Source organism: Poecilia latipinna, unplaced genomic scaffold (assembly GCF_001443285.1).
Source record: "Poecilia latipinna isolate Pla-1442-1.1 unplaced genomic scaffold, P_latipinna-1.0 Scaffold190, whole genome shotgun sequence".
NCBI lineage: Eukaryota > Metazoa > Chordata > Actinopteri > Cyprinodontiformes > Poeciliidae > Poecilia > Poecilia latipinna.
The window spans coordinates 320,393-335,906 of NW_015112806.1; the positions used below are offsets into that span (position 1 = coordinate 320,393).

Consider the following 15,514-nt stretch of genomic DNA (forward strand, 5'->3'; position numbering starts at 1 on the left):
ATTTTTTTTCCCCTGTGGTTTCTATCATGTCCAATTATAGTTTCATGATGCTGTTAATGAGACCTGAAGAAGTCTATTTGTAGTTGTAGGTTGAGGATCAGTTGGTCTTTTTGGCATGAGTCCTCATATATTCATCAAACAAATAGCATTATCCATCATAATCTATTAGGAATACATATGATGCTTTTCATGAATCCTCTAGGTTAAATGAAATCTCATTAGTTCTCTGATTGGTGATATAAGTACGTTTCCTCAGCTCTGTCACTATCCTCATGTCCAGGATAGTGTTCTGCTTCACCGCCTCCTCTTCCTTCGTCCTCGGGACAGTGGATCCCCACGCTCATCTGGAGGTTTGCTTCCTGGATACGAAGCTCCATAGAGTCCACCAGGTCGTAGATGTTGTCCAGGGACCACATCGGTGACGGGAACCATGCCTTGACATCGCTGTCCTTCCCCACAATCAGCATGCTGAAGTAGTCTTTACTGATTTTCAGCTGTTCTCTCAGGTTGTTGACCACATCACGAGATAATGGCTCCACCTCACTCTGACTGCGACCTGGAGGAAAAATTATGGAGTGAAAGCCTTTACGGTAAAAATGGTAATGGAATAAGGAACCAACACTTTTTCTTTTACCTTGTACAGTTAATTTTTTAATATTATTTATGGTCCAGCAAAATTAAAAGTTATTACCATTTATAGGATATAGCTCAACAGTCCCTGAAGCTTTTGGTCCGTTTCCAGTCAATTTCAACAGAGCAAAGTGTCGGATACCTGTGAAGAGAAGAAAGATCTCAGATTTAGCACTTTAGAGATTAGTAATCCATCCATCCATTTGTAGTTTTTTAAAGGTTCATATTTAATGCTTTTTACTTTTTCAAACTGCCAAAAAAGTCATATCAAAGACTTGTAGAGCTTTGGAAATGAAATGAAGATTGTTGAAACTCAGGATATGCAGAAGTTGTCTATGCAAAAAAAAAAAAAAAAATCAGTATCGTTCTTTGTATATTTTATGAAGGTCGCCTTTAGATTGTAGATGCACAGTTAAAGCAACCGCAAGTCCAGCGTTACACATCGCTTTACACAATGTCCCACCTGAAACATAAAGCTCACAGGACTTTGTGGAACCAAAGGGACCTGGCCTACAACTCAACTAGGTGTTTCAACATCATAAATTTCAATTTATTTCAAATATTTTGGATGTGCTCGGTGAAGAAATCCACAAATAGACTAACTGAATTTATTAATTTAACTATTAGTTACATTCCACAGAAAGATCCTTAAATGGGTAAAATTACAACTGCTAATCACTCAAAGTGAAAGCACAACTCAACCAAAATATTTCTGTTCTATTACCCAGTTGACACTCTTGACCACTTAGAGCAGAAATCTGCTGCTGGAAAGAGTAATCGTCTTCTGAGGGAGCAGAAATCAGTAGCAGCCTCCGCTTAGACATAAATCTGTACAGAAATTAAAAAGTGCTGTATTAAACAATAACATCCACTGCTCTAATGTACAACTTATAGCATTTATTAATCTTCTTTGGAACAAAAACAAATGATCAAACTAGAATTAGTCCATTTTTCATATTTAGATTGGATGAAATAAATAAACGCACAACAAAATCTATGCAATCTATTTAAAACTGCATGTGCAGACTTTAAAAAAAAAACGTCTGCAGATGCGTCCTTTGCATGACTGAATGACTACCTGAGCAGTGAGTTCTCAACCTCAGGTGCTTGTATGTCTTTGGAGCAAACAGCAGGGCTTTTCCTTTCTTTCTCTTTCTCAGAGTGCCTGGAGGGAAAGTTGTCAATGTACTCGAACAGATCTGGGCTTGATGGAGGAGCCTCAAAGACTCTCTGAAGCAAAGATGAGTTAAAGAAGAAAACGAGAATAGGCAACAAGAAAGTCCTGTTTAGTTCATTTGAATTTCATTAACACTGACTTTTATGTTCGTGTTGCTTAATGTGACACGATCCAAAATCCCAAAACACAGATTGAAAAAAAATTAACTGTAAAGCATTTTAGACTTTAATGAGCTTAAAGGTTTTCACACAAATAAAAGAAATGCAAACATTATAGATTCCTGATCTTACCCTTGCCCCAAGTGTCAACACACCTCAATCTTAATATTTGTGAAAACAAGAAAACATAGCTGCCAAACAGGAAGCCACAAAGATGAGTGAGACATTTTCCTACTTTAGGTTTGACGTCGTAATCTGTGACAGTCATCGAGAAGAGGTCGGAGGAGGACAAGCCGAGCTCTGCTCTTAGCAGAGGGATCAGACGAGAGTCAAAGTCTTGCTCTGATTGATCCTGAAGAGGACGCTCAGACTCTGAAACACACATAGATAAGACAAAATATCACGGGCAAACACTGAAACGGAAAGTCCCAAATCCACACAACACATCTTAAAATCTTCTCCACAGATCATGTCACTCTGTTGAGACAGTTAATCATGACACTGTTGAGTTCTTCTGAAAGATGTAAACTGAAGTGTTGAGTTCAAGGTAGCTGTCATTTTTTAAAACTCTAATTACTAGATTCAAACTAAGGATAGACATGTGCTATAAAGCGTATATATTGGACTACTGCTTTTATTTTTAATATGATTTGTTCTTTGTAGGTCAACTAAAATCAAGCCAACGCTAAGCTAAAGCTAAAGCTAAAGCTAAAGCTAAACACTGGTTTGCAAATATTTGCCAGATTTCACTGTCAAGCCAAAGAAAATAGGTTTAGGGTCTCAAAGATGAACATATTTTAGTACAAAGTAAAACAACAAAGGACTTTGTGTCCCAGGAGAGACTGAGGGTTGGTTAAATGTTTGAATCCTGAGTGACGGTGTTTGTGCCTCACCACCTCTGTCACATTCCCCATTATCCAATCGTGACATCTGCCTCGCTCTTTCCAAGTACCGAGCTAGGACTGCGAGAGAATTAAAAGTCTTTTTTGTGCCACAAGTAGAACAAAGTACTGATATATCCCAAACTCTGTTTTAAATATTCAGTTTTCAAGACATGATCAAGAGGAATTCCTTGATAAACGTTGAAGGGCTGTGGTGTTTGGCCATATTTTCCATGAGTCCATACACTGTGCACAACACAGGGAATCCACTGTCCTTTGAATATACATGCAAATAAAGCAGTATTAACCCATTCGGGATGTATTTGACACATAACTTTACCTGAGTTCCCCTAGCTGTCGGAGATGAACAGTGCCATCTGGATTACCACTGGACAGATCTTTAGTATCCTGGTAGAATTTTAAATTGGGCTCATTTTAAAGTAGCTCTGACAAAAGTCTTTCAATATTAGCTTGATAAATTGAGTGTTGTTTTTCCCACCAAACAGTGAATGTTTCTACTCTAAATTTTAATTAACTTTCACTATTTTGGGCTAAAGACGCCATAACAGATGGTAAAGGCACTCTTTGTTAGTGCTGTACAAAAACACCATAGTTCCTCCATGTCATGGTTTTCTAAAACATATGCAACACTCCCCTGTTAACTGAAGTTATTAATGGCGGGGGTTTTTCACATCTTTAAAATATCTTCAGAGAACTTGAGTTAAAAGGAACTATAACCAAATGATTTAAAAGCAAATGTTCAGAATATTTTCCCCACCGAGCTGCTGGTGCTGCACAGAGATCGTGGCGTCACTTCCTTCTCCCACCATGGTCGCCACGGTTATCTTCCTGATGGCGAGTTCACAGTGCTGCTTGTTGTTCTCCTCGGTCTGCTGGATGTACAGAGTTGTGTCCCTGCTGGGCGTCGAGATCAGCTGGTGACCAAAAACAGAAACATTTGTTGGCAAAGGGATCAAATAAAGGGGCAAAATTGTTCTAATACAAGTTTCTCACCATCAGCCTTCTGGACCCTCGGATACCGTCCAAAAATATTCTCAGGGCTGTTTTGTCCTCTTCACTCACTTCTCTGCTGGATTTTTTCCCTCTTCCCTTTCTTTTCTTTCCTTTCTTCCCTTTGCCCTTTTTCTTTGTGCCCTGTTTCTTCTCTGTCTCCGTCTTTATATTTCGTTCTTCTTTGTTTTTCGTGTTTTGTCCTCCATTTGTTTCCTTTCCTTTGTCAGTGGAAGAAGGAGGCCTGTAAAGACAAGAGAAAAACTCTACCAAAGCCATGTGCATCTAGCATTTTAATGTTCACTTCTTAGAAAATCGTGAAAATTGAACAAACATTACTTGTCTTTCTCCACTTTCTCATCAGTTTGTGGAACAGACTGGACTCCACTGGACACTTTGGAGGTTTCCAAGTTATCGGTGTTTGACGCCTTTCCTCTTGCGGATCCAGCAGGCGTCTTACGAATCACAAACCTCGACCTGCCGTTGAGTATATCCTGAATCTTACTCCTCAGCGCAGCCTTCTTGTCCAAGGGTTGTCTTTGTGAAGCCACGACTGAAGTCACATCTCCCGCTCTCTGAGGGCTCAGCACCATCTTCTTCATCATCTTCTTTTTTCTTCTCATTACAACCTTCTTTTTTGTGGTTTTGCACCTACGACAAAATCATAGTTAGAAATATAAAAATGAGATGTCACAGATGACTAAATGCTTAATTGATAAAAGGAATGTATGGAAGTTTATTTTTTATAGAGTAATTACAAGAAAAATAATTTATAGTTACAAAACAAATAATAAATTATTGATATTTTACAATTACAAATAAATAAGCATGCCCATTGTTCATAATTCAATTCAGTAAGAAACTGAAAAGAAATTCACAAAACTACAGTGTATTTCAAAATTATTATTATTTTTTTCTAATCTTTCTAAAAGCATATAATAAAATAGAAAGTTATTACAAAATAACAATGCTATGTTATTAGCTGAAATGGAAGGATGGAGACATTTACACTGATTTATGTTTATATTGCTAATCAGTGAGCCATTTTATAAACTAATCAGTCTTATAGCTTCAGCATAGACTTATTGTTTCAATATTTTATTAGTTCACAATTCCTGTGATGCACTGAGCCATAAAATATATTGACTAAAGTTATGTTGACACATACGAGTCATTAAAATAATTAGATAGTAAAGTGATATTATATATAATTATATTACACACCATCTGTCATCTGTGTGATATATTATCAACGCAAATGTAGTATAGTTAATTTAATTAACTATATAGTTAATTAAATTTTAAATGAGCTTGTAGACATTTTTGATTTTCATTCTATAAGTCATGTATTTTGTCTTTAGTGGGTTTTTGTCTTTATTTGTGTTTCTACCATGCAAAATAGTCTCCAGTTATAATTCTTTACATGTTAACAGTATGTAAAAGAAAAAGCGTTGAGATCATCTTTTTACAGCAGCTGGTGAAAAGAAACTTTCTTGAGTTGTGATGCTTAAATGTCTCTACTAAGCTTTGCTACAATAGCACCAATTTGTCTGCATGACAGATTTTTATGTCTGATTTACAAAACCTTTAACATATTTTACGTTTCTCACTAAACCAGTGTTTTCCACTGACAAAACCTTAAGTTTGATCCTTTTCTGGTCATCTTCTCCATTTTCCTCACTGGGAACTGATCAATGAGCTCCAAAATTGCCTCAACACGAACTGGATAAGGAAAACGTTCGCTGACCTGGAGGTTCTTCTTCATGACCAGCATGGTGAAGGTTTGCTCCTGAAATGTTTCACATAAAGCACAACATGCAGTAAGCTAGAGGCAAGTGAAACTGATACAGGAGCAAAAACAGCATAAAGACGGTCTGTTGGAAGTCTTACTTGGCTGGAAAGCTCCAGGTAATGAAGCAGTTTGGTGACGGTGTCAGGATCCAGGTTCTCCACCGTTGCATCTCCGTGAAAAGTTGTTTTCTGGATGCGACCTTCCATCATGGCATTCTGGATGATGGTTATGATGAAAGTGTCTCTTTCTGCTAAACGGCAGTTCAGCCCTTTCTGAAAACGACACAGGAGGAAAAACAGGCAAAAGCTATTTGAAAGGTTTCCATTCACTCTTATCATTTACGTTCAAAGAATTCATTTTTACAGTTTCTTTGATAAGTAAGTTCTTGAGGCTTTCTGAAGTCAAAATATGCCCTGGGAGCTTTGCTTTCACTTATTTTCTCTCTAGTCTTTGAAGGCAGCACATGTGCAGTCTGCTGTAAAAAGTGAGGAATGCTGGAGTACTAGAGCAGATGTATCAGGCCTTTATGAAAAACTAACTCAAGGAAATGAACAGCGTCTTAATATTGTGTTTGTAAAAATAGAGAAAGCACCCCACCCAGGAGATGAGCGAAGCGTCATTCTTTAGTTGACCGTCAACGGCAGACCACATGATTTTTTTTAAATGAATTAAATAAATAAGATAAATAAGGTGTAAGTTGTGTCCATGAAACTATGCTCACAGGCTTTATGACGCTTTGAAGAAAAATGGCACAAGATAACTTGAAAATATTATGAGAAGGACCTCCTCCTTAGAAGAAAAATATGAAGAAACAAGAAACGGTTTCAGCAAAAACTGTATAAATAATTCAGTAAGAAGACTGAAAATGTCAAAATGTCCAAATGAATATATTTTGGACACTTAGAATGGTCACTACACAAAAAAACCAAGCAATTTCAATAAGCTCACAACAGGAACCTTTTTCTGCTATTAGTCTGTAACTGGTCCAAGTTACAGACTAATAGATTAGGCAATCATCAGTAACTCCTGTTTCACCCTCATCCAGTTCAGTAATTTTCAGGAGTTCTCAAAATATTGTTCACTGTATTTTTATTTTGAGGAAGACTTGTTCAAAAACCTGTCCCTGAACAACAGATTTTATTTAGCTGTTTGTGCTTTTGTTAATCAAACTTAATTTATGATTTAAAAGGGGGCCAGTCAGTTTATTTAGATGTTCTGTTTTATTATTATTATTATTTATTTATTTATTTTATTTTTTTTTACTTCTTTAAACACTTTAAACCATCATTTCAATATTGCATTTTGTCTTTAGTCAGTTTATAATATCAGAATTTGTTTCCTGGTCTAACAAAAGAGGAGAAACCTATAAGGGATCAAGCCTCTTTTCACACCACTGTATATTATGTTTCGGCTTACAGATGGATTTAACTTGTGAGATTTTTACGAGATCACTCAAGCACCAGAAGTATTGCTTGTACCACAGTTTGAAAACCCTGGTGTAATGAACACATCAGCAAATTACCTGCTCCATGTCTTCAAGCTGTTTTTCCATCATCCGTAGGTAGTTATCATTGTGTGATGGAGCAGTTATCACCCACAGTCGCTTCTTACCTGGAGGGAACATTGGAGTTGAATAAAGTGTAAATAGGCAAATGGATGCATCAGCTGATTAGCTAGTTTCTCCTGCCTGCAAAGTCAGCCAGGAAATCCAGCTCAGGAGCCAAGTTGGATGATGGTTCCCTGACTCCTCTGTTTTCCTCCTGTTCTCTGTCCTCTTCCAGTCCAAGTCCGTGTTCAATTCCAGCTGAGAGATCTGAGTAATCCCCCCAGTCTCTCACATTTGGGTCCAAATCAGACTTTGGCTTACTTCCAGGAATGCCTGGCCAGGCTGTGGTCAAACCTGTGTAGCTGAGGCTCCACAAACAAAGTAGCGACACAAGGAGGTGCGAAGTACACAAATGCAACATCTTTACTGATATGGCTGAAAGCGAGTTTGATCATGTGTCAGAGCGCCGCTGCTGCTTAAAAATGTCATCTGGGATAAAAAAAAAAAAAAAAAAATTTGCGGTTTTTTTTTTTTCTCCACTGCTCGCTCTCGGAAAACAGAGCAGCATCCAAAATACAGTGGAAGGACCTCCCAGTCACACAAATGATTTAAAAAGAAAGAAAATTCACAAAAACCTTGAGTTAATAAGTTTCCAAACTTTGCATCCTGAACCTCAAAGCCCCTCTGAGCATTGCAAAACTTTGCATTCTGAAAAAGGAAAGACAGAGAAGCGAATCAAATGTGGAATCTGGAAAGGACAGCAAAGACTGCTGGGATCCTAACTCCTCTCGCCAGCCAAGAGACTGATTCTCATTCACAGACACACTCCTGGTTCACATTATAGCCCAGGCTTGTTAACAGGAAACTCCTGGAATTTTCTGCAACTTCAAAGACTTTTCTTGAGGAGTAGAAAGAAAATATTCTCTCACTGCCTCTCTTCCACTCTCTCACTCTTGTGTTCATGCATGTGCACACATTATCTGTGTCTGAACAAGATACTTTTTTGTTTATTGGCAATCCAACAATCGTCACAAATGCAGATGCACTCTAACCAGTGCTCCAATAAATGCACATGTGCACATTTGCACTCAACACTAATTCAGAACGCTGCTGCTGGCGTTCTCACCAAAACCAGGAAAATGCAGCACATCAACCCAGTTTCAAGGTCTTTGAAAGCACTTTTGAACTACATTGCTGTATGTGCAAACAAACATGAACTTGTATATGTCAAAGAAGCTTGTTGTTAGACAATTTAAGTCAGAAAGTTGGTCAGAGTGAAGGTAACCAGGCTGCGACACCTTTAATCAAGAGAACAGATCTTCACATGCAGCGTGTTCCCCGGAAACAAATGCAGAGCTAGGAAAATATTAGATTAAAAAACGAGTATCACTTGTGAAAGATGAAAGTGACGCAACTTGTTTGACATGTTTAGGGATTTTAATTAGAAAAGATAATGTGCTGGTTAATGTGCTTGTGTAATAGAGGAAAGCAACAGAGAAAGGAAGCTTACAAAAGTGACCTGTGGTAGAAAAGAAGCGGGAAGTTCACTCTGCAGCCAGATGTCCAAAAATGGTGACAGAAAGGGAAATGACAGTAGATCCATAAATACACTCAAAGATGAGAACAGATGGCGAATCAGAGAAAAGTTCAAGCTGGATAAAACATGCTGACTTTGAAAGAAAAACTTGCGCAAAGCCAAATTAGTCTTTAAGAATTAGTTCCAAAACAAAGCAAACACTTATTTCACAATTGCACCCCACAATGTTTAACCTCATATTTGTGCATCACCAAACAACTTAAGAGACCAGCTCAAATGCAAAGATATCGTAGAGTTCTCAATAATACAGCATAAAATCAGGAGACAAATTTAGTTTGACATGAGTTCCATCTAAAAAGCAGTTTTTCAGAAATTGTGATTTTTGTTTTCATGTTTATGTGATGCATTGTGTTGTTAACATGTATTTTGTATCTGTGATTTTTTTATTATTCATTTTTATATTTTCCAGAAAAGTAAATTCAGTTACTCTTTGTATGAGTACGTATTTATCTTAATTTCAATGCCTAAAGGAAATAACTATGCAAAAAAAAAAAAAAAAAAGCTTAAAGCAAAGAAAGTCAGCACAAGCCAACAACACGGCTGAAAGTTCTTGAAATGTTTACATACTGACCGACACAGAACGTGGCCTTCAAGATTCAAGATTTACTTTATTGTAATTCAGCACCACCTCAAAGACACAATGCAGAATGAAATTATGTTGCACAAGTTTCATGTCCTTTTGCATAAAAACACAAAAAAACCACTACAGTTTCTAAAAAAAAAAAAAAGCAGGTTGATGAACAGGTGCCCCATTTCCTCCTGACAACTGTGTCGCCATACTCAGGCGCGGATCTATAGGAAGGCTGCTGCCCCCCAAACCGGGCCGGATGGGGGCCCGGGCCTGGAGGTGCCAGGGAGGGAGGAATGGTTTCAAGTCATTGAAATATGTGATTATAGACAGAGAAAGTGCGCCCTCGCCTGTTGACAAGGGTGTATTTAATATTAAATACACCCTTGTATTTAATATACAAGGGTGCTCAACAGTTTCAGTTTCACTCCACGTAAGGGGCCCGGTGATTGGTTAGGGGCCCGGTAATTGGCCCCGCCCCCCGGCCCGACGCTGACTTGTTCCGCTAGTGGCCATACTTATTTGAAAACCATGCAGTAGATCAGTGTTTTATTTTTTAACTCTGGTCCTCAAGGCACGCTGCCTTTGCATGTATTTGGCATTTCCCTGCTTCAGCACACATGATTCCAATTGATTAACAGGCTGAATTGCAATCATCTAAATGTGTTGAAGCAGGGAAACATCTCAAACATCCAGGTCAGTGTGCCTTGAGGACCAGGGTTGGGAAACACTGCAGTAGATAGTGACTGGAAAGAACCAACAACTTTCAGATTGCAACACAACTACTATTTTTGTTTAACGTCACTTGCTCTGGGTGTTATTGAGCTCATCAGAGCCGAAGCAAAAAATAGGCGTCGAGTCAAAGGATGTTTAACTGAATGTGGAAACTCTGAGGAGTGATCTGCTGATTGTCTGGTCGAATATTTATTCTTGCTGAGCAAAAAAATGCTAATGATGTACTAGTTCTCCTTTGTAAAATTTAATTATTTATAAATACACACGGGCTTATTTTGTTTGTTTCAGTGTGGTGTTATTTGAAGCAGTTACAAGATGTGCTTGGACTGAAATATCATTGAGTGCTAGGTTGCAAAAGTTGGTAAAGATGGTAAATATATTCTTCCGGTTGCCCCTTGAGCTTAAAGCGGTGTCTCAATCTGTTATTTTTTTTAAATAGTTTCTAACTGAAAAAAAGCAAACAAAGACAATTTGTTTAGGGGAGCTATCTGCGGGTGCAATGCTAGAACAAGACGCAAGAAAAGAAACTATGCATTCTTCCCTCAGCGCCTGATAAAGAGAACCAGATGAACATGTGTAAGTAGAAGAATACAGTCAATGCAGTTCTGTTTGTCCTGCTAGTTTTAAATATGCCAGAGCTCAAACACAAACCAATGTGTGCAGTATATAAAGTTATTAAACCAGGGCTATTTTGCATATGAGGGACCAGACTGCAGTACACAAAAAAAAACAAAAAACAGACAGATAGAAATAGCAGGAACGCCTTATCTCAGGCACATTTATTGTGTCTGAGACCAAAGAAAGGGTCAAATGAAATATGATGTGGGCTTGAACTATTAAAATCTTCCTAAAAATGAGTTTCCAAAAAGGAAAGAAAATTATTTCAGAACATAGATAGCGCATTGATCATTATACCACCCACTTAGTATTTCATTTATTGGAACAGAACATTTTGCAACACACTGATAAAAATATCCTATCATTGGTATGTCATCCCCATAATACTCAGAATAAATGTGTTTTCTAAAAACACCTCCTCAAACAGTGAACAAATTTATGTTTGTTTACAAAAAGATTTTAAACGTCAGACACGTTAATGATTTAGTTTGGCACAGCCAGTTTGCTTTAGGGATACGTTTAATATGAGATACCAGGTTGGTTTGTGCAACTTCTTGCCCCCTTAATAAATGAAATTATAATTTGTATTAAGCCTAAGGATAATTTTTCACATTTGTTTTGTCCTTATAAACATAAAATGAACTGAAACGATGGCTACCCCAGAACGCGGAACAAATGTCCTTCACAGTTGGGCTACAATAAAGCGACACACAGTGGAAGCTTATGGACGTGCACCCTCAGGACAATTTATTTTTAAATGACCGGGAATATTTGACTCGGAGTATTTTGACTAATGCGTTCATTGGGGAGTTTCTTTACAATTGCCTATCTGTTTATATCTACGTAGTGCAGTTTTCTTTTTAGTTTACATTTACGTCAAATCTTGCCTCAGAACATGCTTTCCGTATCGTTCAATAAATGTAATAACACCCACAATTATTACATGTTCACTTAAATCATAATGAACTGAAATACACAAGCTACGACAGGTTATTTTAATTTTTTTTCTGTGCTCCGTCACTGACCGCGGTGCCAACACGTCAATGTTTCCCTGCGGCCGCTGATCCGCCGACTCCTTCCGGGTCGACGGAAAGTCGGCTGTGCTGCACAGATCCCGGACTGTCTGCAAAGGTCAGTGAAGGTATTCGTCATTAACCTCACTTGTCACACTTTTCACTTTGCATTTGTTTAGTTTCGGGCACATTTGAGTGCGCAGTGGTCCTGTTTTGACTCATCGCCTACTACAATGAAAGTATGGGGATTTTGTTTTCTACGCCTCTCAGCGCGCCAGCCGGTTAGCTAGCTCATGTTAGCTCCTCTGTTCTGCAGATAGAGAGAGAGGGGACAAAAAGAAAGCGGTGGAGTCAGCATGGATGTGTCGCACAGAGGATCTCCATTGCTGACTAAAGCACATTAAATTCACACAGGTTCTGTGAATAACACTGTTGGAAAACAGTGTTGTTGCGGGGAAGTCATTGATTTGAGTTGTTACTTTCCCTGGATTTAGAGGTGAACGGGCAGCTGTTAGCCAGACCTCTCTAACCAGATTTATACTGCTTATTCTGTAAATGTTTGCAGAAAAAGTACAAGATGCATGATTGGAAAACATGGTACTACATGCTCTTTTTTCAAAATGGTCAAATCTTTATAATTTTATTTAATTATTTAATTCCTTTTCGCATTTTTACAAGATCTGATTTGTTCTTGTCCTTATAATAAAAATTGAGGATCCAGTCAGAATCAGTAAGACAGACCACAATGATAGTGAGAAACTGTTAAAGGAAAAGCCTGATTTATGCATTCCTAATACTATATTGGATTGGATCAATAATATATTTTCTACATAAATATGAAATTAAAAAGTCTAATCTTGTTGCAGTAAATCACCATAAAGAAATCACAAGATGCAGCATTATAAGTATTAGCAGCAAATATAACTGAGTAGCTGGTAATGGCAAATTACACTTTTGCTTGATAAGTGCTCTGAAGGAGGTAGTTAAAAAACAAGTGAACACGTTTTGCCCCAACTTGTCTTTTTCCACTGGGACAAATCGTAATGTCGGTTCATTTTACTTTGATTTCGGTGTCCACATTGCTTTGTGTGTGCGCGTATGTTTAGCATGTACACTTAGTTGTCCTCTTTATTGAGGTCAAAGAGTGGCAGAGAGAAGTTTATAGCCTGTTGCTAACCAGTCACTTCTAGAATAAACCTTACTATACCAGACACAGAGTCCAGTTTAGCCTGTTGGATTATCTTGATGTATAGTAAACAAGCCGTCCCAGATGCTTGGTATTGATCAGTGAGCTACAACCTAAGTGAATGGTTGGTTGTAATTTTTATTTATTTATTTTTGCCAATGCACATAACATAACCCCACTCCTCCCTCTTTGAAGCTATATGGAACAAACAGACAAAGTAGCAATTATTTCTTCTTTTCCTGCAGGGTTGAAGATTTTTCTGTTTAAAACCCCCTGATCGCATCAGGAAATGTATTGACGTGTCTATTTACCTTGTCGGATCCATTCTTTCCTGACCTCTACTAATTCCCCACCTCCCTCCTTTGTTTTTCTTCTGGCACGCATCCATCGTGACTCCTCCCCAGGTCGTCAGCTGTCGGTCCCGTTGAGCTCCTGCTGCAGTGCGAGTGTCAGGCGTGCGTGCACCATGGCGAGCCTCCTGCGCGTCGTGCTGTCCAGCTGCTCAGCCCCCGTGCTCGGGGGCGTCTCGTCCGTGAAGGTGCAGACCAGCCCTGCCATCAAGTCAACATGTGTGCGCTTCTTCCGGACTCATCAAGCGCTCTGGCGGAGCACAGGTCCAGGTCAGACACAAAGTTTAATCCAAAAATAGTCAAATAAAAGTAAGATTTCATATTAGAAATGACTACATTTATAGTCCTAAGCAACATGCTGCTGGTGAAGTATTTCTTCAGTGAAGACTCTCTGCAGAGTCATGTTGTGTTTGCTGACATGAAATTCCAACACAAGTATGATTTCTTTTGAGGAGTAAAGCTGATTTTTAGATATAATCTGCAACCTGAGGAAATCCAACTGTTTCAAACAATCTGGTGGTTTGGCATAATAAAAACGGTAAAACTCATACATGCATTAATAGTCTTACATATATACAAAGTTTTGTCTCTTCTTAGCAAAGTTTCTCACAAAGTGCATTTTACAATCAGCTAAGTTAGAGTCTAAAACTACAGATATGCCTCCTACCTTCATAAATAGTTTCTGCCTGTATTAATTCCATCTCAGTATAAAGACACATTTTACAGAATACTGAAAGCAATTGTGGCATTATGTAAGCCATTTGTACCATACCCACAATGAGACACTGTTGTGGCAGGATCATGATGTGGGAATACTTTTCATCAGCAGGGACAGGCAAGATGGGTGGGGTTAATGAGAAGAAATATGGAGCTAAATACAGACTTTAGACTGAGATATGGCACTCTGTTCTGTTTTTCATTTGTGCAATTTGTGAAAACCTTGTATCTGTGTCCCCCCACTTTACTATTACGCACACTTATGACAAAATGGGGATGTGAGTACATTTGCAAGGCTGTGTAAATAGAGCTCAGCTACAAACATGAAGGCAACACCACCTGTAGCTTTGGTGGAAAGTCTCATTAGTTTGTGTTCAGCTGGACGGCTTTAGCAGTGTTGTTGTTGTTTTTACTCCTGATTTATTTAAAAGTTCAAAGTTGCTCCCATACTGCTATTTAATTTATCATCTTTATCTATAGTAGTGTTACCTGTTAATTGTTCTTCAGTACATGGTTATCTTTGAATAGCTGCTTTTAAAAAAATGCATTCTTTTTGTAAATGTATAGGCATGGAAAACCAAACTGAGGACAATTTATTTTAAAGTACTACAGGAAGTGCTACCGTTTATTGTTTTTGAGCTTCAATATCACTTTGAGGATACTGCTGCCATTAATCTGACGCAGCCAGGAAGTGTGTCCTATGAACCGGTGCTAGCTGGCTGCAGGAGCTTAATGTTTGCGTGTGTTTGCTTCTCCTTCTGGTTCACGGTGACAGAGGTTGACATTCCTGCAGTTCAGACAGGTCCAGTAACAGCTGGCAGCGTCTGTCCTGAACACACAGCCTCAGACGAGTTTCTGTAGAGCAGGCACAGGCTGTGTGTTGATATGACCTAGCTTTGACCTCTGTGGACTTATCTATACTGGGATTTAAAAAAAAAGAGAACACCCAATATAATTGTATTATTGACCTTTAGCTATTTAGACATTTAAAATCCCTTTAAGTATCTTGCCATTGAGATGGATTCTCACAGAAGAAAAGGGAAGGAACCCGAAATGTATCACACTTGTGTTTATATGAAGAGAAGGTGGAAAAAAAAGTCTGAGGTGGAATTTTCCATTGCTGCTAATGCAGCATGTGACCTGCTTGTTGCTCAAAGATTCAGAAATAGCTTTCTTCTCAGAGGGCGCTGAACTTACTTGATTCTGTTGTTGTTTGCCTTCTTTTTATTCCAGTTTAAATCTCATGAATGTATTTTTAAGCCAAAAAGTATAGGTAGATTTTGATTTAAAATTGGTTTCAATAAATCTAACTTGATAAATGAATGGAAAAGGGGTGTTGTTTTTGTATTTTATTATAAAAAAATCCATCTTCAATATTAACGCCCCTTATAAATAATCAATTGAAAATAATATACTTTTATCATCACTGGCATGTTTTCACTGGTGTTTTGATTATTAGTTCCAGTTCTTCTTGCCATCATTGTAATCTTTGGAGTCTCTGCTAGATTCAAGTTGGGACTCTGGCTTGATTTTGG

General features: G+C 38.2%; 2 protein-coding genes across 4 annotated transcripts in view; one reads left to right on the forward strand and one right to left on the reverse strand.

Moving 5' to 3' along the window:
• On the reverse strand, nt 1-11,803 carry ccdc80l2 (coiled-coil domain containing 80 like 2). 2 transcript variants are annotated; one of them, XM_015030742.1, is made up of 13 exons: nt 11,701-11,803; nt 7,337-7,903; nt 7,172-7,260; nt 5,748-5,921; nt 5,495-5,646; nt 4,197-4,508; nt 3,861-4,101; nt 3,625-3,781; nt 2,201-2,337; nt 1,709-1,860; nt 1,355-1,458; nt 692-772; nt 1-556 (listed from the first exon to the last, which is right to left on the reverse strand). In XM_015030742.1, exons 2-13 carry the CDS (start codon nt 7,614-7,616, stop codon nt 219-221), a joined length of 2,217 nt encoding a protein of 738 aa, XP_014886228.1. In that variant the 5' UTR covers nt 7,617-7,903; nt 11,701-11,803; the 3' UTR covers nt 1-218. The 2 variants fall into 2 exon arrangements, with proteins under 2 accessions (XP_014886228.1, XP_014886227.1); XM_015030741.1 differs by lacking the exon at nt 11,701-11,803 and having other exon boundaries at nt 7,337-8,053.
• The window catches only part of nnt (nicotinamide nucleotide transhydrogenase), a 27,462-nt gene continuing 23,707 nt past the window's right edge, over nt 11,760-15,514 (forward strand). The window contains exons 1-2 of one of the 2 annotated variants that reach the window (XM_015030739.1): nt 11,760-11,844; nt 13,317-13,532. In XM_015030739.1, the coding sequence (XP_014886225.1) occupies nt 13,379-13,532 (154 nt within the window). In that variant the 5' untranslated portion in view covers nt 11,760-11,844; nt 13,317-13,378. Of the gene's footprint in view, nt 11,855-13,316; nt 13,533-15,514 lie in introns of both variants that reach the window. The other variant, XM_015030740.1, reaches the window with a different exon arrangement.

Excerpts from the sequence above, each read along its gene's own strand:
- ccdc80l2 (XM_015030742.1), bottom strand. The coding sequence starts at position 7,616 with ATGTTGCATTTGTGTACTTCGCACCTCCTTGTGTCGCTACTTTGTTTG. Across the intron at positions 4,509-5,494 it reads AGAAAAGGATCAAACTTAAG|GTGCAAAACCACAAAAAAGA; the intron begins GTTTTGTCAGTG and ends ATTTTGTCGTAG. Across the intron at positions 557-691 it reads TGAGCTATATCCTATAAATG|GTCGCAGTCAGAGTGAGGTG; the intron begins GTAATAACTTTT and ends TTTTTCCTCCAG.